Genomic DNA, 26,399 nt, shown 5'->3' with positions numbered 1-26,399 from the left:
CCATATTAGCTATTGGCTCCGTAAGGGGTATATTTCCTCTCAGCCATCTCCAGCTCCGTGAAATCCGGATCTCCTCCGCCTTGCTTGCTAGCGATGCCCCTTTCTCAACCAGCCCCACTCTCTCTCATTAGCCCTATTGTCATCCAGTCTTGCTCTCTCTCTCTCTCTCTCTCTCTTTCCCCCTGTCATCACCTAGTCTCTATCCTCTTTTCCAGCTCTGTGGACACCCAGGTTCTCTCTCATAGAAACATAGAAACATAGTGGCAGAAAAGGGCCACAGCCCACCAAGTCTGCCCATTCCCAAAGTATTCACTCCCGAATTTACTCCCTTTCAGGACCAAGGGACATATTTGTCCCATAACTTTAAAATCCTATAAATTTTGATTGGGATAGTCTACAGTTCTAAATTTGATATGTACGGATTCCATAGGATACTGCCTTTATGTAAACAAACTGGTTCCGACATTCATTCATTAGCGTCGTTGCCAGATTGACGAGAAGATTCACTTGCCACACTGTCCATAAGCCAGAAGTGTGATTTTTTTAAATAAAAATAATGATATTTCACAAAAAAAATCAATTTTTTGGCATCTGCAAGCCCTTTTTACCATAAAAATGTCGTCAAAACCACAAAAATTGGCCTACGATCCTTATGGTCCTGAAAGGGTTAAAGATCCCACGTGAGCATCCCATTTACTCTTAAAATCCTTCACGCTGCTGGCCTCAACAACCACCCAGCCTCACTCTCTCTCTTCCCCACCCTGCTGCCACCCAGTTTTTCTCATCTGGCTCCCATGACTCCTTATGCTCCTACCCTCACCTCAGCTAGCTCTCACCCCCACAGTAGTCAGCCACCCCTCTTCCCAATGGTGTATTAAGGGGGGGGGGCAGTCCGCCCCAGTCGCCATCTGGCTAAGGGCTCGGGCCCCCCCACCTCCTCTCTACCCCCCCCCCCCGCTCCTCTCCTTGCTGCGTGTGCCCCTTCCCATGTACCTTTTTTATTTCCCTGGCGCATGGTTGCTGCCCGTGGCAGCATCGGCGCTCGCTCTGACATCACTTTTGGGACCCGCGCCTAGCAAGTAATGTCAAAAGCGAGGCAATGCTGATGTGGGCATGTTTCTCACGCCGGAGACGTTAAAAAGGTACGGGGAAAGGGAAGGGGGTGTGTATGCAGCAGGGGGGCAGGGAAGAGGGCAGGGGTGGTGCACCAGCGCCCCGGGCGCCACTCACCTGTACTACGCTACTGCCTTCTCTCCCAGCTTGCAAACCCATCATCCAGCCTTTTCCTCGCCTACAAGTCTAGAGCTACCGTGTTTCCCCGAAAATAAGACCTAGCATGATTTTCAGGGTAGGTTTTAATATAAGCCCTACCCCCGAAAATAAGCCCTAGTCACAGGCAGCAGTGCTTCCCCCAGCCTCTCCCTTCCTTCTCTCCCTCCTATCTAAACCCAGACCGCGAGCCAAAATAGCTGGAAACAAATGGCAGCATCGGCAGCACAGGCTGAATTGCAGCCTGCCCTTCTCCTGGCTGCGTTGCTAATGACATCATCAGTGATGCGGTAGAGGAACGCCCGGACATGAGAAGGCAGGCTGTGATTCAGCCCGTGCTGTGATTCGTACCAACGCTGCCATTTGTTTCCAGGTATTTCAGCTCGCGGGCGGGGTTCGGATGGGAGGGAGAGATGAAAGGGTCAGCAGGGGAGGGTGCAGGGTGCGCCGCAGCGGTGTGGGGGGGGGATGGGAGGGATAGAAAGATGCTGCACAGGGGGATGGGAGAAAGGGAGGGACAGAAGCTGCAAGGGTTCTGCTGCACAGGGGGATGGGAGGGAGGGAGGGATAGAAAGATACTGCACAAGGGGATGGGTGAAAGGGGAGGAAAGATGCTGTACATGTGGGGGAGAGAAAGGAAATAAGAAGAATTGGGGGAGAGGAGAGGGAGATGTGATCATTGTACATGAAAAAAAATAAGACCTCCCTGAAAATAAGACCTTTTTGGAGCCCCAAATTAATATAAGACAGTGTCTTATTTTCGGGGAAACATGTTCGTGGTGAAAAAGCTGAGCTAAATCCAAAATTCCTTCCTTGCAATCTTCATTTTTCAATTTTTAATTAAACTCACCACTGATCTGTTTGTCAGTATCAGACAGAAGGCAACGGACTGACTTCTCTTGATTTTCCGAAACTTCCCAACACAACAGAACCGTGTATTCCTAATAGATTTTAATAAACAACATATAGACTCAATCCCATCTCTATCAGCTTTTCCTTCACACGGGAGGAGAAACTTCCAGACCCCCCCCCCCAAAATGAAGACTTTTTTTTGATGTTTTAAATAGGCACAAGAGACAAATTTCTAGTCGCCATGGAGACCTGGAGCCTGAGATCTGTCAAGCCCTGAATTCTGTATTTTATGGGCTGGTTTTGGGGTGATTGTTGCTTTTAATTATCAAAGAGTTAGAAAGGGAAGAGAAGCAAGACTAAAGGGTGGCAAATATTCTTGCAGTGGCCCTGGGATTGTGTTAAAAAAAAAAAAAAAAATGATGTTAGGGTTACCAGACGTCCCGGCACTTGGTCCGGGTTTTGAAAAGCTTCCTCGGAATTGCGTCGGGCAGGAGGGTATCCGTGCATGAACGGATGCTACGCGATGATGTCATGCGGACGCGTGCGTGTGAAGTCATCGTGTCGCATCCACGCCTGTGCGGATACCCTCCTGCCCAATGAGAGCAGGCAGCGAGGGGGGGGGGAGGAGGGGACTGAGGAGGGGCAGGGGCATAACTGGGCGGGCCTGGGGGGCGGGCCTAGGAGTCTGGATTGTACTAAAATAAAATCTGGTAACCCTAATTAATGTATATGCCACTGTGGTAGACTAGCCTGGCTTGCCCAGAGAGGTCAGCACCTGTACCCTCAAGACACAATCTATATATATAAAATCAGAGGTATGTATGTGTGTATGTATGTGCCGCGATCACGCAAAAACGGCTTGACCGATTTGAACGAAACTTGGTATGCAGATCCCTCACTACCTAGGATGATATGTTCTGGGGGTCTCACGGCCCACCTGCACACGTGGGCGGAGCTACAAACAGAAAATCAGATTTCACCCATTCATGTCAATGGAAAAAATGTAAAAAGCTGCCATTCTCACAGTTATTCAAAAACGGCTTGACCGATTTGAACGAAACTTGGTATGCAGATCCCTCACTACCTGGGGTGATATGTTCTGGGGGTCTCGCGGCCCACCTGCACACGTGGGTGGAGCTACAAACAGAAAATCAGATTTCACCCATTCATGTCAATGGAAAAAATGTAAAAAGCTGCCATTCTCACAGTTATTCAAAAACGGCTTGACCGATTTGAACGAAACTTGGTATGCAGATCCCTCACTACCTGGGGTGATATGTTCTGGGGGTCTCGCGGCCCACCTGCACACATGGGCGGAGCTACAAACAGAAAATCAGATTTCACCCATTCATGTCAATGTAAAAAGCTGCCATTCTCACAGTAATTCAAAACCGGCTTGACCGATTTGAACGAAACTTGGTATGCAGATCCCTCACTACCTGGGTTGATATGTTCTGGGAGTCTCGCGGCCCTCCTGCACACGTGGGCGGAGCTACAAACAGAAAATCAGATTTCACCCATTCATGTCAATGGAAAAAATGTAAAAAGCTGCCATTCTCACTGTAATTCAAAACCGGCTTGACCGATTTGGACGAAACTTGGTATGCAGATCCCTCACTACCTGGGGTGATATGTTCTGGGGGGTCTCACAGCCCACAACTCTATGTTGCTTGCTCAAGGGTGGGTTCACCCAAGAATTTATATGTTCTTGCTCCAGGAGGTGAAACTAAAATTGTTGTTTATAATCACGTTTTGTGTTAGTTATATTGTATTCATTTTGTCAAATATTTCACTTTATAATTTGAATATTGTACTTTTTATTAAGCTGTAAAAAAATACTTTCATTCACCACTATAAAGTATCTTTATTTGAATCCATTTACAGTGTTATTGCTATAATTAAATACCCGTGCAACGCCGGGGCATCAGCTAGTTACATATAAAGAACATTTTTTATTTGTTATCATTTACCTCACACAAAAAAAAGAATGAATTGGGCTTATCTTAGCCAAACTCCTGCAGGCATCAGTCTGTTTTCCCAAGGGCTGTCTCCGCCTATCTCTAGGGAAAACCTAGGGGGGTTCCTCTTTCACCCTCAGGGACCTCTCTAGAATAAACCTTGCCTGGATAGAAATACCTCTCTCCTGCGAGTCCCGCCGCGTGACTCAACACTGAGCTCCATAGCTCAATGCATGCTGGAACCTGTAGTTCCACATTTGATTAGCACCTCCTGCCCGGCGGTATGATATTTGCATGGGGGAGGGGAAAATCCCTTAATGTGCCCCAGTCAAATTATGAGTTTAATCTTGTACATACTGCCTGTTAAGAATGGTCCAGGTAGGATATAGAAACCGAAGACATGGAATGTTTACCTAGATGAAAGTATGCTCCAACCTGAAGAGCCACTGGGGTTCTAAATCGAGGAACTAATGCCTAGATCCATCATTCCAACTACAGCCTAAATTGCTTCAAATCTCAAATCTTGTTCATATTTAACTTCGTAGTGAAAACTAACGCTCTGTCCCTTTTATATCTATTGATCTGATCAGCAGACCAAGTAGGCAGTGAAATTAAATACGTTTATGTTTAATGATATATTGACTGAGTTATTTGTTAAGAAACTGAATTTAAGGCTTAACAAACCTTGGGCATGTTGAATTTGCCCTACAGCTTCTATTAAGTGCTGTTCACTGAAGTGAAGACACGAAAGACATTGCTAGAAGACCCCAGTCAGGCCAGTATGAGTAGAACTACGTACACCGAAGCACTAAGGAGTCCATTTACCACGCTGTGGTAACCACTAGCATGTGCTTACCATGGGGCATACTGAGGTGTGCCCATGGTTAAACATTGGCTTGCGCTAAAAAATACATTTCATTTTTTGGCTGAGATGGAGTGTCTGCACTCATCAGTTAGCACAGATGCAACGCCGCATCCTAACTTAGAAACAAGATGGCAGATAAAGGCCAAATGGCCCATCCGCAGCATTCACTTTCTCCTCCTCTCCCTATTGGTTAAGGCTCTTAACATTTGCATCTCCTCTTTCTATAGGCTAAGGCTCTTTACACCTGCATTGTGATGTCACAGAACTTTATGGTTATAGAAACACGACGGCAGATAAAAGCCAAATGGCCCATCCACAGCATCCACTATCTCCTCATCTCCCTATTGGCTAAGGCTCTTAACATTTGCATCTCCTCTTCCTATAGGCTAAACACTTGTATTGTGATATCATAGAACTTTATGGTTATAGAAACATGATGGCAGATAAAGGCCAAATGGCCCATCCACAGCATCCACTATCTCCTCCTGTCCCTATTGGCTAAGGCTCTTAACATTTGCATCTCCTCTTCCTATAGGCTAAGGCTCTTTACACCTGCATTGTGAGGTCATAGAGCTTTATAGTTATAGAAACATAGAAGCATGATGGCAGATAAAGGCCAAATGGCCCATCCACAGCATCCACTATCTCCTCCTGTCCCTATTGGCTAAGGCTCTTAACATTTGCATCTCCTCTTCCTATAGGCTAAGGCTCTTTACACCTGCATTGTGAGGTCATAGAGCTTTATAGTTATAGAAACATAGAAGCATGATGGCAGATAAAGGCCAAATGGCCCATCCACAGCATCCACTTTCTCCTCCTCTCCCTATTGGTTAAGGCTCTTAACATTTGCATCTCCTCTTCCTATAGGCTAAGGCTCTTTACACCTGCATTGTGAGGTCATAGAGCTTTATGGTAATAGAAACATGTTGGCAGATAAAGACCAAATGGCCCGTTCAATCTGCTTATCCACAGCATCTCCTATCTCCTCTTCTTTCTAAGAGATCCCACATGCCTGTCCCATTCTATCTTGAACGCAGACATAATCTTTGTCTCCACCGCCTCTACTGGGAGACTGTTCCACGCATCTACCCTTTCTGTAAAAAAGTATTTCCTTAGATTACTCCTGAGCCTGTCGCCTCTTAACTTCATCCTATGCCTTCTCTTTCCGGAGCTTCTTTTCAAATGAGGCTCTGTCTCATGCGCATTTATGTCACGTAGATATTTAAACGTCTCTATCATATCTCCCTTCTACTACTGCCTACAAAGTGGGTGGCGGTAAGGGCCCAGTTGCAAATGACAACATTAGATCATGGCCATTAATTCCTAAAAATAGAAAACTGGCTATTTTCCAGGCATGGTAAAATATGGCCATGGCAAATGAGAGAGACCCATATAATGGCACATTTAGGCATTGATTCTAATAATAGCATCGTAATTTAGGCAAGTGCCCTACTGCCAGCTGGCTTAATTGTTTTAATTGGTTCAATCAGTGAAGTAATTGATTGCACCAATTTCTGGATGTTCTCACCAGCGTCTCCAAAAATGGCACCATTATCCCAACAAAGGAGGCACCTTGTGGCACCTCCAGCCACTATAGTCATGGCTAACTCTGGAAGTGGCTTTAGGCCCAATTCTCATGAAAGGTAGGCACCAAAAATGTATGCCTTTAAAACCCTGGCCTACATTTCTGGCGCCTACCTTTCACCTAGTCGTGATTCTTCAAACAGTGCCATTGCCTGATTGACATGTGATTATCACTGCTGTTATAAGCGGCCGCCGATGTAGGTGCCTGTCACTGGCCAGTGGAGGGAGCCTGAGCAGTTCTAAGAAAGAGCCTGGAAAGTCAAGGTCCAAGGCTGAGGGGGTCTGGTAAGCAACCAGCGGTGGGATTGTTGGTGACTGGTGGAGAGACTGGTGATGGCACTGGAAACTGCCAGAGGAGCCCAGAGTAAGCAGTCTGACAGACCCAGGAGAACGTTGGCCAAAAGGTCTTGCGAGCAACCAGCGGAGGGACCGGTGGGGCACTACTCACTTTTCCTTTGTGCGAATTCCATTAACCACCATCCTCTGGCATCTGTCCGTCAACCAGTTTCTAATCCAGTTCACCACTTTAGGTCCTATCTTCAACCCTTCATTTGTTCAAGAGCCTCCCATGAGGAACTATGCCAAAGGCTTTGCTGAAATCTAAGTAAATTACATCTAGTATATGTCCTTGATCTAATTCTCTAGTTGCCCAATCAAAAAATTCAATCAAATTCATTTGGTACGAAATACCTTTAGTAAAACCATGTTGCCTCGGATCCTGCAACCCATTAGATTCTAGGAATTTCACTATCCTTACTTTCAATTGCTATCAAATGGGTATGATTCCAGTGTTTTTTCAGGGGTCCTTTTACAAGAAGCTGAATAGTATTCTTATCAAATTTATTTGGCTGGGGAAAAATGCGAGAGTTGCCTTAGTATCTTTACAAAAATCAATTGCAGAGGGAGGGGTAAATTTCTGAAATTTTTATAAGTATCAACAAGCCTATATTATACGTCAGGCTATGTAGTGGATCCTCCCGGATCTCATGGAAAGTCTTCCGGACTGGTTAAGATTAGAATTGTCCACTCATGTTTCCACTGCGGTTATGTCATGTCTTGAGTGTCAAGTTTCCTGGACTATATAGGGACAATAGAATCTTATTTGATACGTGGAAAACTTTAAAATTCGTTAATAATTTAACATCTATTCCAATTCATAAATCGACATGTCAGTCCCTCTGGCTGAACTCCAAGATTCAAATTGGCGGATTTAAGGTCGTCTGGAAGCATTGGATGAAGGCGGGCATACTCTGGATGATGTGATATTAGATGGACAACTGCTTGACTTTTTACGACTGCAGCATAAATTTGGCATTGCTAAATCTCAAAATTATAAATGGTTGCAGTTGAAGCAGGCCATTTAGAAGGGGTTCCCTGATTGGCGAAATTTTTAAAATTATTATAGTTTGCAGATCTTATGCTTCCAGACAGATTTCCTGGGTATAAATTAATATCTGGCTTTCTGAATAAAAAAAACAAAAAATGGTCTTCGTGATATTTGGAGCCTTGAGATAAAGCATCAGATTAATGCGTCTCAATGGTCACGAATTTGGACTTGGAGGATGAGATGTACGATGTCAGCATCAATGAGACAAACTTGGTTTTTCTTGTTACACAGAGCATTATGGACCCCTGTTAAATTACATAAGTTAGATAGTTCTAAATCTAATAGATGCTGGCATTGTCATCTTGAAGCAGGGACGCTAGTACAGAGCACAGTACAGGGGTTCAAGGAAGGTTTAGATAGGTTCCTAAAGGATAAGGGGATTGAGGGGTACAGATAGAAGCAGAGGTAGGTTATAGAAATGGTCAGGAACCACTTCACAGGTCATAGACCTGATGGGCCACTGCGGGAGCGGACCGCTGGGCGCGATGGACCTCTGGTCTGACCCAGTGGAGGCAACTTCTTATGTTCTTATGTTCTTAGATCATTAATTTTTTTATTGTCCACCGATACTCAAATTTTGGAGGTCTATTTGGAATCAAATAAATAAATTATTGGATAATCCAGTAGCTTTAACATATGATACAGTTTTATTTGGTACAATGATGAGAACCAAAAGTCAAATTTCAGCTCACAATAATAAACTTCTGTTTATAATGACAGGGGTTGCTATACAATTAATTTTGAGGAATTGGAAAACTTGGGAGAGGTTAAACTATAATTTTTGGTGGGAGTCTTTATGCCATATTTTTAAAATGGAACGGATGTTGGCTGTACAGCAGGGAAATTATAGGAAATTTTTAAAGGTTTGGGAACCATTGATGACTTATTGTACAGATTGGTTTTATTAATGATCATTTTATTATACACATTCAAGGTGGGAGGGAAGGGTGGGGATTTATAAGGTTATTTCTTAAAAGTCATAACACTATTGATAGTCTTTGAAGAATTATGTTTATAGAGTATTAATTAAAGGGGTGGGAGGGTTAAAATGCTTATTTAGGTAAACTTGCTAGTTTAAAGTGCTTTTATTGTATTATTTTATATATGTTTATTTGTTAATGCACTATGGTTGTTTTTAAAATGAATAAAGTTTATTAACCCCCCCCAAAAAAAAAACACTTCCATTATTTTTCCAATAACTGAAGTGAGGCTTATCGGTCTGTAGTTTCCCACTTCCATCTCTGCGACCACTTTTTAAAATTGGCACCACATCTGCTCTTCTTCAGTCCCCAGGAACCATTCCTGTCTCCAAAGATTTGTTGAACAAATCCTTAATAGGACCCGCCAGAACAGTGCGGTATCTACTCCATTCTCGTGTCTAACTTTGCCAGAAAATCTTGGTCCTTCTCCAGGATTTTCTTCCATGAACACAGAAGTATTTGTTTAGCATGTTTGCTTTTTCCTCCATCTCCATCATTCTCTTCATCTTCCTCCTTTCACTAATATATCTGAAAAAAAATTTGTCTCCCTTTTTTTTACATTTTTAGCCAGTCGTCTCTCTCTCTCTCTCTTGGCTTCTTACAGTTTCACCTGGTAGTCCTTTCTGTATACCTCTTCTTGGGTTTTTTTTATGTTTAAAAAAAGCCAACTCTTTTGCCTTTATTTTCTCTGCCACTAGTTTAGAGAACCATATCGGTTTCCTTTTTCTCTTGTTTTTATTTTCTTCACATTGAAGGTCAGTAGCCATTTTTATTGCTCCTTTCAGCTTAGACCACTAATTTTCCACTTCTCTTATGTCCTCTCATCCTAACAGCTCTTCCTTCTCCGATTGACTAATGTTTATAATTTTTCTTGTTCTGAGGCTTTGAAAACCCCACAACCAGTGGCTGTGCTGGGTGGTAGAAGTACATTTCTACTTTCTATGGAACAAACCAAGGGGTCCTTTTACAGTTCATAGTCAAATACGCGCAGAAAGCTCACATGTCTTGGCGCTCGCTTGTCTTGCGCTCACTTGTCAGCACCCATTTGTCCGCGCGCTTATGTCTTCGCGCAGTTATCTTACGCTCTCTTGTCTTGCGCTCACCTGTCTTCGCGCATTTGACCGCGCGCATTTGACCTGCCACCCCTTTTACTAAGGTGCGCTAACCGATTTAGGGCTCCTTTTACAAAGCCGCGCTAGGACGTTAACACACGGAATGGCGCGTGCTAACTTGCCGCACGCGCTAGCTGCTACCGCCTCCTTTTGCGCAGGCGGTAGATTTCCGGCTAGCGTGCACTAATCCGGTGCATGCGATAAAACCGCTAGCGCGGCTTTGTAAAAGGAGCCCCCAAGTGAGAGTTTCAGTCACCGGCCAGGTGAGACTTTGTGGTTGAATCCTGTTCTCTCGCTTTTCCAAAGCACTGCGGGCACAGCCACTCCGCCATTCCTCTCGCTGCTGCCAACAGCATTCTTCCTTGTGCCAGAATCTTCTCCGAATCCCCTCCTGTGAGAATGGCTGCATGTTTTGCATTGCCTGTAGGGAGTGGGGATTAGAAGCAAATACAAAAAACGATTTCTAAGCTCTCTTCCGTGTGGTTGATTTCTGGTGAAGAGACAGCATGTGACAACCCATCTCTCTATCCTTGATAATGTCCCAGCTGGGGCCTTCTGGCTTCTTTGTGACAGCTTCATTGATATAAACAGCTGTAGGGTCTTAAACTTTCAGCACCATGGATACCATACAAGAGACAGCTACAAGAACTGGATTGCCACCAGCCCCTCTCCCTCCATCCCTTTTTTCTCTCTCTCCCTCTATTCTTGCAGCAATATCAGTGTTTCCGATGAGCTTTCTACCCCTTTTTGGGCTAGACAGTTTCTTTGGAAATGGGAGGCAGAGGGCAGACATTTTGTAGAGCATATGCACACAAAGAAGAACATAAGAAATGCCTTCACCGGATCAGACCTTAGGTTCATCTAGTCCGGCGACCCGCACACACGGAGGCCAAGCCAGGTGCTCCCTGATGGAGACCTTGATTACCCGTATCCCTCAATGTGATTTGCAAAAGGTGTGCATCCAACTTGCGCTTGAATCCCAGAATGGTAGTCACCACCTCCTCCGGGGGAGCATTCCAAGCGTCCACCACCCGCTGTGCGAAACAGAACTTCCTGACATTTGTCCTGGGCCTGCTGCCCCTCGGTTTCAGTCCATGACCTCTTGTCCATGTCACATTTGACAATGTGAATAACGATGTTTTTTGCTCTATTGTGTCGAATCCTTTTAGTATTTTAAAAGTCTCCGTCATATCCCCTCGCAGTCTCCTCTTTTCGAGGGTGAACAGTCCCAGTTTTCCGAGGCACCCTCTCCAGCAGGGTTATATCCTTCTTTAGGTAGGGAGACCAGTGTTGGATACAGTATTCCAAGTGTGGTCTGACCATTGCTCTGTAAAGCGGCATTATGACGGCCGCCGATCTACTCGTGATCCCCTTCTTTATCATGCCCAACATCCTGTTTGCTTTCTTTGCCGCCGCTGCGCATTGAGCCGACGGCTTCAGGTTCCTGTCTATCAGTACCCCCAGGTCCCTTTCTTGTTCGCTTTTGCCCAATGCTATACCTAACATTTTATATTCATGTTCCTTGTTTTTCCTACCCAGGTGCATCACTTTGCATTTTTCTATATTAAACTTCATCTGCCACTTTTCTGCCCATTTTTCTAGCTGGTTCAAATCTTTCTGGAGTTCTTCGCTGTCCTTTTGTGACCCAACTGCTCGACATAGTTTTGTGTCATCTGCAAACTTGATTATGTTACTTGTTGTTTCCTCTTCCAGGTCATTTATGAAGATATTGAATAAGATGGGCCCCAGAACCGAGCCCTGGGGCACGCCGCTAGTCACCTTCTCCCAGTCCGAGAAATTCCCATTTATGCTTACCCTCTGCAATCTGTTCTCTAGCCATTTGCCTATCTATCTGAGTACGTCCCCTTCTATTCCGTGACTTAGTACTTTCCTCATAAGCCTTGCGTGCGGGACCTTGTCGAACGCTTTCTGGAAGTCCAAGTAAATTATATCCACCGGGTCTCCGCTATCTATTTGTTTGTTCACCTTCTCAAAAAATTGAAGTAAATTCGTCAAACATGACTTCCCCTTCCTAAAGTTAATTGATGATTGATTTTCATCACCTTTTTTAAAAAAAAAAAAAACCCAAACAAACCTAAACACCCAAGGTGATGTAGAGAATCTCCTAACTCAAGCATGCATTTGGCATCTCAGAATTTTGTTGTTATTGTTGAAGTGAGAAACCAGCTATAATTTGTTTTCATGCAAACTCTAGGTTTTCACATTTTAAGTTTCAAGTTTTATTAAAATTTTGATTCAATTGAAATATCATAATTCAAAGCGATGTACAAATAAAAGGCGAGTCCACCATATTTGAATACATTAAAAACAGAGACATTAACAAACCTATACGAGAGCAGGAGGAACATAGATAGATAATTGTAATAAACACAGTACTTATTCTCTAAAGAATCAAATGAGTAGGACATCAACATGGAAACTATAAGTGCTTTTTAATCTTAATCCTCTTTTTTCTCTTCTTTCAAAAGATCATTAATATTAATCTGGATCTTTATACATTCTTCATATTAAAAATTATCTACTTTTAAACTGATTAATTATTCCTAACATTACCTCTTTCCTTGAATCATTTTAAAATAATTGAAGCTTTTTCTATCAATTAATTTTCTTCATATTTTTTTCTAAATTGACCCTATCCTTATGTACAAACCTTAAATGTTTTTTTTTTTTAATTAATTTTATAAATTGTATTTCTACCTTTTACCTACTTGTTCCAGTTTGTATTAATAGAACATAATGATTAGTCTGTATAATTTTGTCTCATTTGTATTTGTATTTGTCATCCCTGGTTTTTATTGTACATTACAACTATGTAATACGCATTGAAATATTGGATATTGCGTAAAATCAAAATTTAATAAACTCGAAACTTGAACTACAATAAATATAGAAAAGACAAAGAAGGTCAAAACATAAAAGGGGGTCAAAACTTATTTTAAAAAGGGTTGGATAGCCTCGTGTAAGTCAGGTCTCGAAAGCGTCCTTCTATAACCAACATTTTAATAATAATAATAATAATTTATTCTTGTATACCGCCACACCCCAAAAAGTTCTAGGCGGTTCACATCCATTAAATTAAGATCCCGTGCAGACACACGGATTTACAATATTTTGAACAGAGTTACAGCAGTAAAGAAAGGGAGCGTGGGAGCGATAGACAGAGTTTTATCAATAGTATAAGCAGCAATAAAGGGAGCATTCCTTTGAATCTAATCAGTGTTTTTGACTAAGATTTGCCGGTTTTCTTTTGGTTGAAAGGTTATTTTTGTGTTTTTTTTGGGACGATTGTTGGTATTTTTAAGTTAGCTGGCTTTGAAGTGGCTTCAACTCTTTGGGATCCTTTTACTAAGGTGCGCTAGCGTTTTTAGCGCACGCACAAAATTACCACGCGCTATGCTTCTAGAATAACACCAGCTCAATGCTGGCGTTAAGGTCTAGTGCGCGGGCATTTAGCGCGCGCTATTCCGTGCGTTAAGTGGCTTAGTAAAAGGAGCCCTTAATGTCAGGTGATCCAGATGCATCTAAATATAGCAGAAATTGGGCGGGACCATGTCTCATAATATAGCCACCACTTCCATTAGAGAATGCATGTTAAAGGTTAAGCTTTGGAAGATCAAACAAATTTGGACACAATAGCACGTGTAAGCTTTAATAAGACCTCAACACTTTAAGGGGTTTTAAAAAAACAAATTCAGAACTTAACTAAAGTTGTACCTCCCTCTTGGCAATCATACAATTGTTACACGTCTGACGTCACTTTGGAGAATTGTAAGTCCAGCGTTGGTAGGAAGTAGCAGCAGTTAGAGGTGCAACTAGAGCGTTTTAGAAAACAGTATATAATAATAATAATAACAGTTTATATACCGCAATACCGTTAAGTTCTATGCGGTTTACAATAGATTAAGCAAGGTACAAATTGATTGAATTTAAGAGGGGGGAAGAGGAGAGTTAATAGGACCAGAAATGCGTTGTTGAGGAGAAAGAGATTAATAGAACAGAGGAATCACTATGGAGGAGAAAGAAGATGAGTGGGTCAGTTGTCTAGATACTTTAGGACAGAGGAATCACTATGGAGGAGAAAGAAGATGAGTGGGTCAGTTGTCTAGATACTTTAGGACAGAGGAATCACTATGGAGGAGAAAGAAGATGAGTGGGTCAGTTGTCTAGATACTTTAGGACAGAGGAATCACTATGGAGGAGAAAGAAGATGAGTGGGTCAGTTGTCTAGATACTTTAGGACAGAGGAATCACTATGGAGGAGAAAGAAGATGAGTGGGTCAGTTGTCTAGATACTTTAGGACAGAGGAATCACTATGGAGGAGAAAGAAGATGAGTGGGTCAGTTGTCTAGATACTTTAGGACAGAGGAATCACTATGGAGGAGAAAGAAGATGAGTGGGTCAGTTGTCTAGATACTTTAGGACAGAGGAATCACTATGGAGGAGAAAGAAGATGAGTGGGTCAGTTGTCTAGATATTTTAGGAACAGTTGAGTTTTTAGACGTTTTCTGAATTCCTCATAAGTAGTGGGCGAAAGCAGTTGATCTAGGTCTTTACCCCACAATGCTGCTTGATGTGAAAGAAGGTGTTCATGGTGTTTTCTCAGTTTACAACCTCTAACTGGGGGGGAAACTAAGTAGGAATGAGAGCTTCTCTTGTGTCTGTTGGCAGAGAAGGAGAAAAGGTCAATTATGTATTTAGGGGCAAGTCCTTTTAGCGCTTTAAAGCAGAAGCAGGCGAATTTAAACTTTATGCGTGCTTCCATCGGTAGCCAATGATGATATAACATGATTTTTGTTCCTGGGTGATTTTCTAATTGCTCATGCCTATAAAGTACAGAAAGGGCCTGATTTTAAAAATGGCGTCCCGTTTGTAGGCAGCGGTAGGTGTCCTACCGTTGTCTAACAGACCAATTGGGACGTACGTTTTGGGGTTTTTTTTTATTGATGGGGCGAAGGATACCTATTGAGACATCTGGGCATGCCCATGGATGCCTAAGGCCGATGTAGGCATGGTTTATGCTGGAAATGGCCTTAGGCATTCCTAGGCGTGCCTAGGTGCTTCTCGTAGGCGTGAGTCAGATGCCTTAAAGGTAGGCCTATAAACTGCTATTGCAATTAGCACGACTTCCCACAATCTTTTATAAATTATGCTAACTATACACTCAAAGACTTCCACACAGTGAAAATTAAGGAGAGGTGGCAACATTAATTGAATACAATATGAAGCATGAATACACGAGATAAGTGTTGAAAATATCTTTTAATATCACTCAGATGTAATCAAATAGAAATTGAAAATGAATTAAAAAGAAAAATCACAGTTATAAACAATATTATAGGCACAGTAATTGGATCAATGAAGACCAATGCAGTCCATAGTTTTTCATGGTTTGGGGGCATTCCTGGAATTTGCGCACAGTTTTACAGAATAAGGGAAATTTGCACTTTACTTAGGTGCGAGAATTTACACCAGGTTTTGGTTGGGGTAAATTCTCGTGCCCCAAATTGGGTGCCAATCCCAATTCTATAAACAGTAACCAACTTTGAATATCATTTATTGAATAGCTAAAGATATCCATTATATTCCTATGGGTGTCTTTGTATAATTTACCATGTGCTAATGCGATTAGCGCACGCTAACAGCTTAGCGCCTTTTCATGAATTTCCTCCCCCCCCACACACACACACACACACTTAGCGCAAATTTTTATTGGGGCTGGGTTTTTTGGTACCATATGCAGAACTGTATTCCTATATTTGCTTAATTTGAATGAATATATGTAATTAGTCAACCCGTTGTTTCATGACGCTCATACCTCTTTTTGAACGTTACTGTCCCATTTTGTCTTTGTAACTTCAGTAACCGGTTCTAAGTCTCCGAGTTTTCTCTTTGGTGCAGCCCTGTTCACCGAGACTCCTCATGATACGACCACCCGAGCTGGAGAAGATGTAGAAATGGCCTGCTCGTTTCGAGGCAGCAGCTCTCTCCCCTATTCACTTGAAATTCAATGGTGGTACTTTCGCAACCACAAGGACTGGCCGGACAAAGAGAGCTGGGCTTCAAACCAGGTACTGCTTCTCACTGATCTCATCGTTCATCAGAGTATGTCACTCATTAATTCATTCATTACTTTGATAACTCGCTTACCGTAACTCGCCTACCTCCAGATTCTTTATACTGGGCAACTGAATTTGCATGCAACAATCTGTGAGAATTCCTGATTTGCACACACAACCTGGATAACCAGCCCAAATGTACCAATTCCCTCCCCCCCATCCCCAATGGCAGCGGCAACACTTATAAGTAAAGTGGGGGGGGGGGTCCCCCCCACGCCCCCTCCTCGGAGCGCTTTAACGTTAAGTTTTAATCTGGTGTGCTGACGTCCAGAGCGCATTGGTCCGAGCGGCTTTGTCGGCGCGCGATTGACTCGTCATCCCTCCCATACTTTATAGGGTGAGCCCTCCAAGGCTTCCCCAAAACCTACTGAAATTTACCAGAAATTTAAGGTTTTGAAAACAACTTTGTTTATGGAGGCTGTTAATTTGAATTGGCTGGGATACTAATTATCTACATTTTACCTTTGTTTATTTGTATGTTTTGCATGTTAGATGATAATTATGTTTGTAGTTTGTAAACCGCTTAGGTTTACGCAAGTAGAAATCTACCACCCCAATAGCCCTTATGCCTGCAGGTGTCACCTCTGTGGCAGCACAGTGGCTTTTTGGTGGGGGCTCAAACTTTCCACCACAAGTATACTAGTTAGGGCAGCATTTGGGTCTGGGTCCTCTTCCCTGCAGTCCACTGCACAGCCTACCAGGCTACTCCAGACTGCTGTCTAGGACTGGCAAATATTTTGGAGTGGGAGGGGGGTCATCAATCACTGGGGGAGTGTGTCATCTAGTCGGTTTGGGTACCTTTCTGGCCCTTATTCATTTTAAAAACAGGTCTAGCCCAAAACGTCCAAATTGTACCATGGACGTTTTGGAGAAGGTTTGATGATCGCTGTAAAACATCCAAGTTCTAATCCCACCCAAAACACACCATAACACCCCCCCCCCTTAAGATTTAGATGCACTGGAGGCAAAACAACCTGAAAGATGTCTAAAAATCAGTTTTGAAAATACCCACTTGGACGTTTTAGGCTAATAAGACATCCAAATGACGGTTTTTGCCGTCTTTTGGACGTCTATCTTTTTTGAAAATGAGCCCCTGAGCCAGACAATTGAATCAGGGTTTGAAAAGTGCAACACTATGATCTTTCCTTTATGGTATTCAGGCATTATTCTAATCTAATCTAGTCTTCGGTTTATATACCGGGTCATCTCTCGTCGGAGCTCGACTCGGTTTACAAGTAGTCAGGAGACCAGAATATACATAAAATGATGTACACTTCCCCCTCTGTATTCGTGGTTTCCTTATCTACAGATTCACTTATTCGCGATTTAAAACCAAAAATTCCTTTTTTTTTTTTTTCGGGCTATTTTAAACCCTGTAAGCCCCCCCCCCCCTTAAGCCTTACCTGGTGGTCTAGTGGGTTTTTGGGGCAGGAGCGATCTTCCCACGCTCCTGCCCCATGCAGATCGCTCACAGAAAATGGCTCAAGGCAGCCATTTCCTATGAGCGATCTGCACAGGGCAGGAGTGTGGGAAGATCGCTCCTGCCCCAAAAACCCACTAGACCACCAGGTAAGGCTCAAGGGGGGGGGGGGTGCTTTCCGGGCTTAAAATAGCTGGGGAAAGTGGGGGTTAGGGGGCAGAACCGGCCCGAATATTATTGGCAGTTTTTTTAAATATTTGCGGGCTGGCTCTGCCCCTAACCACCGCGAATACAGAAGGGGAAGTGTAGAATCGAGTATATTTACCTTGATCTTACATTGCTATGGGTTAGTGCAGTGTTTTTCAACCTTTTTATACCTGTGGACCGGCAGAAATAAAATAATTATTTTGTGGACCGGCAAACTACTAAGACTGAAATTAAAAAAAACACATTTCCGCCCCGTCTCCGCAAGCTCGGTTCCTGGAAAACATCTGATCCCATCCGCACAAGCCTCAGTTATGATTTTATATTGAACATATTCCAGTCCTTCCCCTCTTTTCCCCATCTTAATCCAGCAGATCCCTTCCATCACCCTACTCCCTCCAGTCCTTATTCAGCATCTTCCCCTTGTCTCCCTATTCCCCCTTCACCATGTCCAGCATAACCCTCTGTCTCCCTACTCCCTCTACCCATGTCCAACATCTTACTTCTGTCTTCATACTCCACCCTCCTCCTGTTCTGCATTTTCCATGTCTCTCTGCCCCCTGCAAGGTCCAGCATCTGTCTTTGTGTCCCTATTCTTCCAACTCCCACCTAGTTCCAATAACTATCCTCCCCCAAGGGGATCCACCATCTCCCTTCTGTCACACCAATCCCCCCCCACCTCCGGGTCTACCATCCCCTTCCACAACACGTGGGAATCCAGCATCTCTTATTCCCTCCCTTTGCTGATGGGAATCCAGCATCTCTTATTCCCTCCCTTTGCTGATGGCCCCAGAGTGACTCCAGTGTCACAACGGCTGGTTTCACCATAACTGGCACTAAATTGGAAGCAGCCTGGTTCTTAACTCGCATCAGTTTAACTTACAGTCCCTTGCCCAGAACTCTGAACGAAGACAGAAGCCGCGGGACCTTTCCTCTTGCCTGCATTGCTATTCGCTATAAGCTCTGCCGGTCTCAATCCTGCCCCTCAAACACAGGAAGTCACTTCAGAGGGGGGGGGAGGGCGGGATCAGGTTCGGCAGAGCCTATAGCGATGCAGGCAAGAGGAAAAGTCCCGCGGCTTCTGTGTTTCTTTTTGCTGTCCGCAGCCGATCCTAAGCCCTGGAAGGGAAAGGGGAAGAGATGCCGACGGGAAATTTAACCGCGTCGATCTCGCCGGCCCGCCGCGGACCGGCAGGAATTTTCTGTGGACTGGCACCGGTCCGCGGACCGGCGGTTGAAGAACAGTAGGTTAGTGGATTCTGCAGGTCAACTTTTTACATATTGTGAAAAAAGCAAAGTTATTATTTCCTGGTCTCTGTTGGAGGGTCACACTGGAGTCCTCAAAGTTTAGCTTTATCTATTGAATACCTGCATCTCCCAGAGCGTATGCAGATAAGATTTTAAAATTACCTGTAAACCTGAGATGTTTTGCACTGAACAGTTCACATTTGTGTGGGATTTCCGATAAATGTCATTCTACTTTCCAAGCTTCGTTAGGGCTGAAGCTGCATTTTTTCAAGGTTAGATGTAATGACCCAGCAGGGCGTGTAGTGATAATGAAGGCAATTGCTGAGATTCCAGTAGACGGGGAAATTTCCCACAGAGTTGCTGTTTTGCATCAAATGAATGAAAGAAGAGAGCAGCTGGGCCATTGGGACTAACCTGAAGGACCCAGTGATACCAAGCACAAACTTTAACGAGTTGCAAAGTGAAATAAATACACAAGAACATAAGCAATGCCTCCGCTGGGTCAGACCCGAGGTCCATCGTGCCCAGCAGTCCGCTCGCGCGGCGGCCCAACAGGTCCAGGACCTGAACTGTAATCCTCTATCCCCTTTTCCAGCAGGAAATTGTCCAATCCTTTCTTGAACCCCAGTACCGTACTCTGCCCTATTACGCTCTCTGGAAGCGCATTGGCTAAGGCTCTTAACATTTGCATCTCCTCTTCCTATAGGCTAAGGCTCTGTGCAACTGCATTGTGATGTCATAGAGCTTTATAGTCATAGAAACCTAGAAACATGATGGCAGATAAAGGCCAAATGGACCATCCGCAGCATCCACTATCTCCTCCTCTCCCATAAGAACATAAGCAATGCCTCCGCTGGGTCAGACCTGAGGTCCATCGTGCCCAGCAGTCCGCTCACGCGGCGGCCCAACAGGTCCAGGACCTGTGCAGTAATCCTCTATCTATACCCCTCTATCCCTTTTTCCAGTAGGAAATTGTCCAATCCTTTCTTGAACCCCAGTACCGTACGTTGTCCCATTATGCCCTCTGGAAGTGCATTCCAGGTGTCCATCACACGTTGGGAAAAGGAGAACTTCCTAGCATTCGTTTTGAATCTGCCCCCTTTCAACTCTCTCTATGCCCTTCATGATCTTGTAAGTCTCTATCATATCCCCTCTAAGTCTCCTCTTCTCCAGAGGAAAGAGTCCCAGTTTCTCCAATCTTTCTCTATCTCTCTCTCTCTATTTCTCTCTCTCTCTCCTTTCTCTTTCTCTCTTTCTCTCTTTCTCTCTATTTCTTTCTCTCTCCCTTTCTTTCTAGCTCTCTCTCTTTCTCTCTGTCTCCCTTTCTCTCTCTCTTTCTGTCCCTCTCTACTCTCTCTATGCCCTTCATGATCTTGTAAGTCTCTATCATATCCCCTCTAAGTCTCCTCTTCTCCAGGGAAAAGAGTCCCAGTTCCTCCAGTCTTTCTCTGTCTTATCTCTCTCTATTTCTGTCTCTCCCCCTTTCTCTCTCTCTGTCTCCCTTTTTCTCTCTCTCTCTATTTCTCTCTGTCTCCCTTTCTCTCTCTCTCTATTTCTCTCTGTCTCCCTTTCTCTCTCTCTCTCTATTTCTCTCTGTCTCTCTCTCTCTCTCTCTATTTCTCTCTCTCTTTCTGTCCCTCTCTACTCTCTCTATGCCCTTCATGATCTTGTAAGTCTCTATCATATCCCCTCTAAGTCTCCTCTTTTCCAGGGAAAAGAGTCCCAGTTCCTCCAGTCTTTCTCTGTCTTCTCTCTCTATTTCTGTCTCTCCCCCTTTCTCTCTCTCTGTCTCCCTTTCTCTCTCTCTCTCTCTCTATTTCTCTCTGTCTCCCTTTCTCTCTCTCTCTCTATTTCTCTCTCTCTCTCTCTGTCTCCCTTTCTCTCTCTCTTTCTGTCCCTCTCTACTCTCTCTATGCCCTTCATGATCTTGTAAGTCTCTATCATATCCCCTCTAAGTCTCCTCTTTTCCAGGGAAAAGAGTCCCAGTTCCTCCAGTCTTTCTCTGTCTTATCTCTCTCTATTTCTGTCTCTCCCCCTTTCTCTCTCTCTGTCTCCCTTTCTCTCTCTCTATTTCTCTCTGTCTCCCTTTCTCTCTCTCTCTATTTCTCTCTGTCTCCCTTTCTCTCTCTCTCTCTATTTCTCTCTCTCTCCCTTTCTGTCCCTCTCCACTCTCTCTATGTCCTTCATGACCTTATAAGTCTCTATCATATCCCCTCTAAGTCTCCTCTTCTCCAGGGAAAAGAGTCCCAGTTTCTCCAATCTTTCTTCTTCTCTACTACGGAATTAATAGGAGGGGTAAACCCCAGAAACCTTAAGGTTGTCACAACAAATTGCTTTTAGGGAAATTTAATTCTCTTTCACTGGTCAAAATTGCCAACAAATCCGTAGTTATTTTATTAATTTTGCAAACACTTTTTCTAAGGGCTCCTTTTATCAAGCCGCGCTGGCAGTTGAACACGCGTAAAAGGGTGCGTTAAACCACCGGCCGTGCTAGCCGCTACTGCCTCCCTTGAGCAGGCGGTAGTTTTTTGGCCAGCGCGGGGGTGAAATGTCGCGCCCGTTAACCCCGCTAGCGCGGCTTGATAAAAGGAGCCCTAAATTTCACTTTCAGTATTAATACATAGGGCTCCTTTTACTAAGCTGCGATAGCGTTTTTTAACGCACGCAGGATTTTAGCACGCGCTAAACCCGCACTACGCGGCTAGAACTAACGCCAGCTGAAGGGCCGATAGATTTTAGTGTATTACTGTATCCTAAAATTAATACTTTTCCATACACTAAATAATTTTGTAGTCATTTTCGCTCCAAAAAACTTACCTGGAGGCAGATAACACTTATTGGCCATTCCTTCATTAAAAGTCATCAATACAAGGCGTCACACCATTTTCTCTATAACAGCTCCCCAGGCTTGGAATGACCTCCCATTATTTATTAGAGAGGAAAAGAACTTGGACAAATTCAAAACCAAACTTAAGAGTTTCCTTTTTATAGATGCTTTTAGTGAAAAAATTCAAAGATTTGGTCTCTTTTTATCTTATATTTTATTATAAACTATACTTGTCTCCCCTCCTACTGTTTTTTCCCTAAATATATTTAAACTAAATATTGATTGTAATCCATTAATAATTTTCCCTTTGTTTCGATATCATATGTATAGGTTAAACCATGTATAGGAATGTTTGTATTTGTTATTTTAATTTGACATGATTATTGTTTGTTTGATTTGTTACCCGTATTTGATTATTTTGGAAATTGTATATCGCCTAGAAATTGTGATAGGCGATTAATCAAATTATATAATAAACTTGGAAACTTGGAATTAATATAAATTTCCTCAGGTGTCCATTGTAAAGGGTGCCATGGAACTTCATAAACATAAAATCATAGCAAATCTTCTTCGCTTGTTTTCCTACTCAAGACTTTCAACACAGCCAGAAAGAGAGTATTTATCTAATTCAGCTGATGCTTAAAACAAGTTAAGTCAACCCTATCTTTTAATGCAATTCTTATTTCATTCTTGAGAAGATAGTCTATGTAAAGATTTTAGTCACTGCCACCGCAACCACAGAGAAAAAAAGAAAAGATAAAAGAGCTCTTGTTTAAAATAAATAAAACATTAAAAGGCTCTCTTGTATTAAGCCAAGGTAGAGGTTTCTTTTTTTTTATTCTTTATTCATTTTCAAATTTACAATAAGTGTAACAATATATCCAAACAAATTAACAATAGATATAACACTTAATAATCATCAATGGTACAAATAATATGCTCTTATCTCCCACCCTTCCCATCCTTTTTTATCATATAATCAATACCTTATACAATATGCAACAATAAATTTACCCTCCCCTCCCCCCCCTCGTTATCAAATTTAAGGGAAAAATAAAATAAAATGTCATCTTCGGTACAATATTTTGTAAATGGCTCCCACACACCCTGCGACCTGAAGTAGCGAATGCTCCGATGCTGCTCCAACACTCAAAGGAATTCTATGAGCGTCGGAGGAGCATTTACCGCTCCGGGTCGCAGTAGAAACCTTTACCGCGGCTTAGAAAAAAAGGGGGGGGGGGGGTAGTTAGGAAAAGAACTAAAGACCAACAAAAAGAACAATTAGGAATAAGACCAAAAAAGAAAACCTGATTTTTAAAAACTTAATTTAAAACTGATTTTTAAAAACTTAATTTAAAACTGATTTTAAAAAACTTAATTAAAAAACTGATTGAAAACTGATTTAGACTGATTTAAAAACTGATTTAAAAAAGAAACATAGAATAGACGGTCTAAAGAACTCCTGCTAAAATCTCTCTTTCTGCATTTTTATTTCAACGAGTTGTTCTCACAGTGAATTCTTTAATATTATCGGTGAATATGTTTGTCTCTGCGCCCATATGATTTTTCCATTTCTGCTCAGTTCATCTGATGTTTTATATCATCTTTTCTCTTTCGTTCTAGCTCCCTCACGCCATCCTATTCTCCTCCTCTCCTTCTCATTCTGTACGCACAGAGATAAGGGCCCAAATAATTAAAATGCAGCTTTTGGTATTTTAATGAGGGCTTATTGTGTCTCCAGTAATACACATTGCAACTGGCATTACCATAAATTAAGAAAAATGTCATATGGGATGCTATAAATTGAGGGTGACATTGGAGAACAGTGGGGCGAAATTGAGCTGTGAACAATAACCGTGGAGCTGGGAAAATGGATTTGCCTTCTCAAGGGAAGGCTCGAACAGAACACTGCAGTTTTGCAGGTTCGAGCCAAGTGGAGTGCAACTGCAAGATCCTGCTCTATTTTCTATATGACCTAGAAACCCAGAAAATGTACTGCATGTGCTCTCTGAGGCTGTATAGCTTGCCATGCCCGTTTGTGTCATTTAAGGTGTCGTTAAAAAAAAACTCAACCCTGAGCTGATTCATGTGACATGATGCCAAGAGAGTCGACACTTCAGGGACAATGGGCTGGAACAGTGGTCCCCCCAACTCTGTCCTGGAGGACCACTAGCCAGTCGGGTTTTCGGGATAGACCTAATGTATTTGCATGGGGCAGGTCTGCTCTCCTATCATCTTCATTACATGCAAATCTCTTTCATGCATATTCATTGGGGCTATCCTAAAAAACTGACTGGCTGGTGATCCTTCAGCCAGGGCCGGATTTTCCTATAGGCTAACTAGGCTTCAGCCTAGGGCCTCAAGATCAAGAGGGGCCTACATTCAAATTGTTAGCAAAATTAAAATTACACTATTCTAAAAACAGTGAACACTAAAACACTGAACTGAAAATAAGGAGAAAATCTACGCTTCGGGATCGGAACCGGCTCTGGCCACAACGGGGCGCCGACTCGGCTTCTCCCTTTCTTTTTCTCGCCCTGGGAGGAGGATCGGGGAGGGAAAGACGTCAGTCCAGAAACAGCTGGGCAAAGCCCAGCCCCGCGAGGAGAGAGGCAAAACGTGGATCCGTCAGGACAGGGCGGCCCAGACTGGCATCGGGGGGTGGGGGTGGGATGGGGTTTTCAGTGGAAGGGGGATGGGGATGGGAGGCAGGCAGGCTGGCATCGGAGGGGGTAGGGTGGGGGGGGGTTTAATGGAAGGCAGGCAGGCAGGATGGCATGGGGGGTGTTCAATGGAAGGGGGATGGGAGGCAGGCGGGCATCGGAGGGGGGTGAGGTGAGGAAGGACGCACTGGGGGCACTACGGACATAGGAAGGGGCAATGTTGTGTGTTATGTTTGATTAGTTATTGTTTTCAAGTACTATATATGGTGCTGAGAATAAATGTCCAAATAAGTGTTCTCAGCTTTTTTTTATTTGTTATCCGTGTCACATTTTTTATAAAGGTTAGTACCAATAACAACATGTTTCATTTAACTTATTGATATATATCACAGTAATGATGTATTTTATTATCTCTCATGTCATTTACAAACTTAAAAATGGGAGGTGAAAGGGCCTCATAAGTGGAATAGCCTAGGGCCTCTTTTCATCTAAATCCAGCCCTGCCTCCAGCACAGTGTTCGGGACCACTGGGCTGGAAGACAAATGGAAACAACATCCTGCCCCCAGACCCATAGAACCAGATTCTATAAATTGCACTGAAAAATGGGTTCTGGAAAAGTGTAATTTCCCTTTATAGAATCTGACTTAGCAATGATTTCTACCCCCAAACTTTAAGCACTGCTGGAAGTTGTAGTAACTGCTGGGAAACACCCCCCCCCCCAAACACACACACACAAACAAACAAAGAAGAGCAAACTCCATGCAAAATCAATCAGCAATAAAACAAGCAGAGATGACCAAGGTCCCAAGCTGGAAAATCTTTAATGGGTACCACAAATGAAGCAAACTTTGAATGAACCCGACACAGGCTGTGTTTCGGCAAATGCCTGCTTCAGGGGTTCACAGTCTACAAAACCACTTAAGCATGATATAAATGAAAAACAAAAAAATAATAACACATTTTTAAAAAGCAAATAATGATGATGATACATACACACCTTAAATAATGATTAAATCAATAAAACATAATTATATAAAACGTGGACAGCATTGAGAATACAAGCTAAATGGCCAAACAAAATGTTAAATAACAAAACAAAAAAAGCAGTAATTCCACAACCAAATATCAAATACACAAAAAAAGTGGAATGAAACAAAATTAACTTTGTCAATTCAATTGCACTGATAGATCATAAATGGAAGAAGGCAAAACCTCAGACCGTATCGCTGCGTCTCGTAACAGCCAAATGTTATGGCTTCAATCGTTGGTCCGCCTCCATCCTTTTTATATGAATGCAATAATTCATTAAATGCTATAATTGATATTTAAAAAAAAATTACAGTAAATTTAATAATTTTGTAAAAATAAAATTATTGTGATTGTCAAAGTTAATAAAGTTGTATAAGGTCATATAAAAAATTCTGTGCAAAAATAGCAGTTTTATCATAAATAGATAAAGATTTCAAGGTTTATCATTGATACTGACTCTGTTTCTACTATCAAAAAATTCATGAAACACAGGAACCACTTATCTTGGTGGCACAAAAACTGACTCTGACGGATCCGTTTCGTTAGTACTTCTTCAGAGAATCAGTGAGAAAAGCCATAGTGCTGACTGAGCCATGAAGAAGTTAAATGGTCTGTATCGCACCTGAATAGTAACGCTCATGACTTCAGAGGCAGGATCGCGGCAGAGGAAACAGCTCCGAAGACCTATGGCAGCTTGCAAAGATCGCTAGCACCGCGATCTTCTCTGCAGGCTGCTGATATTAGGAAAATGGTTCGTGGAAGGCCAGGGGGAACACGCAGGCCTTCCGTGGGGGGGGGGGGGGGGGGGTGGCGCAGTCCTTCGAGGAGGAGTGATACAGGCCTTCAGGGGTGGGGTGCAGAC

The 26,399-nt window shown here is 43.0% G+C and overlaps 1 protein-coding gene across 1 annotated transcript in view; it reads left to right on the top strand.

The window, feature by feature from the left end:
• Positions 1–26,399, top strand: part of VSTM2L (V-set and transmembrane domain containing 2 like) — a 111,249-nt gene that overhangs the window by 73,806 nt on the left and 11,044 nt on the right. Inside the window, exon 2 of the mRNA XM_033915131.1 lies at positions 15,928–16,097. Within this exon, the coding sequence (XP_033771022.1) occupies positions 15,928–16,097 (170 nt within the window). The remainder of the gene's footprint in view (positions 1–15,927; positions 16,098–26,399) is intronic.

Source organism: Geotrypetes seraphini, chromosome 11 (genome assembly GCF_902459505.1).
Source record: "Geotrypetes seraphini chromosome 11, aGeoSer1.1, whole genome shotgun sequence".
NCBI lineage: Eukaryota > Metazoa > Chordata > Amphibia > Gymnophiona > Dermophiidae > Geotrypetes > Geotrypetes seraphini.
This window is presented reverse-complemented; position numbering and strand designations above follow the sequence as displayed.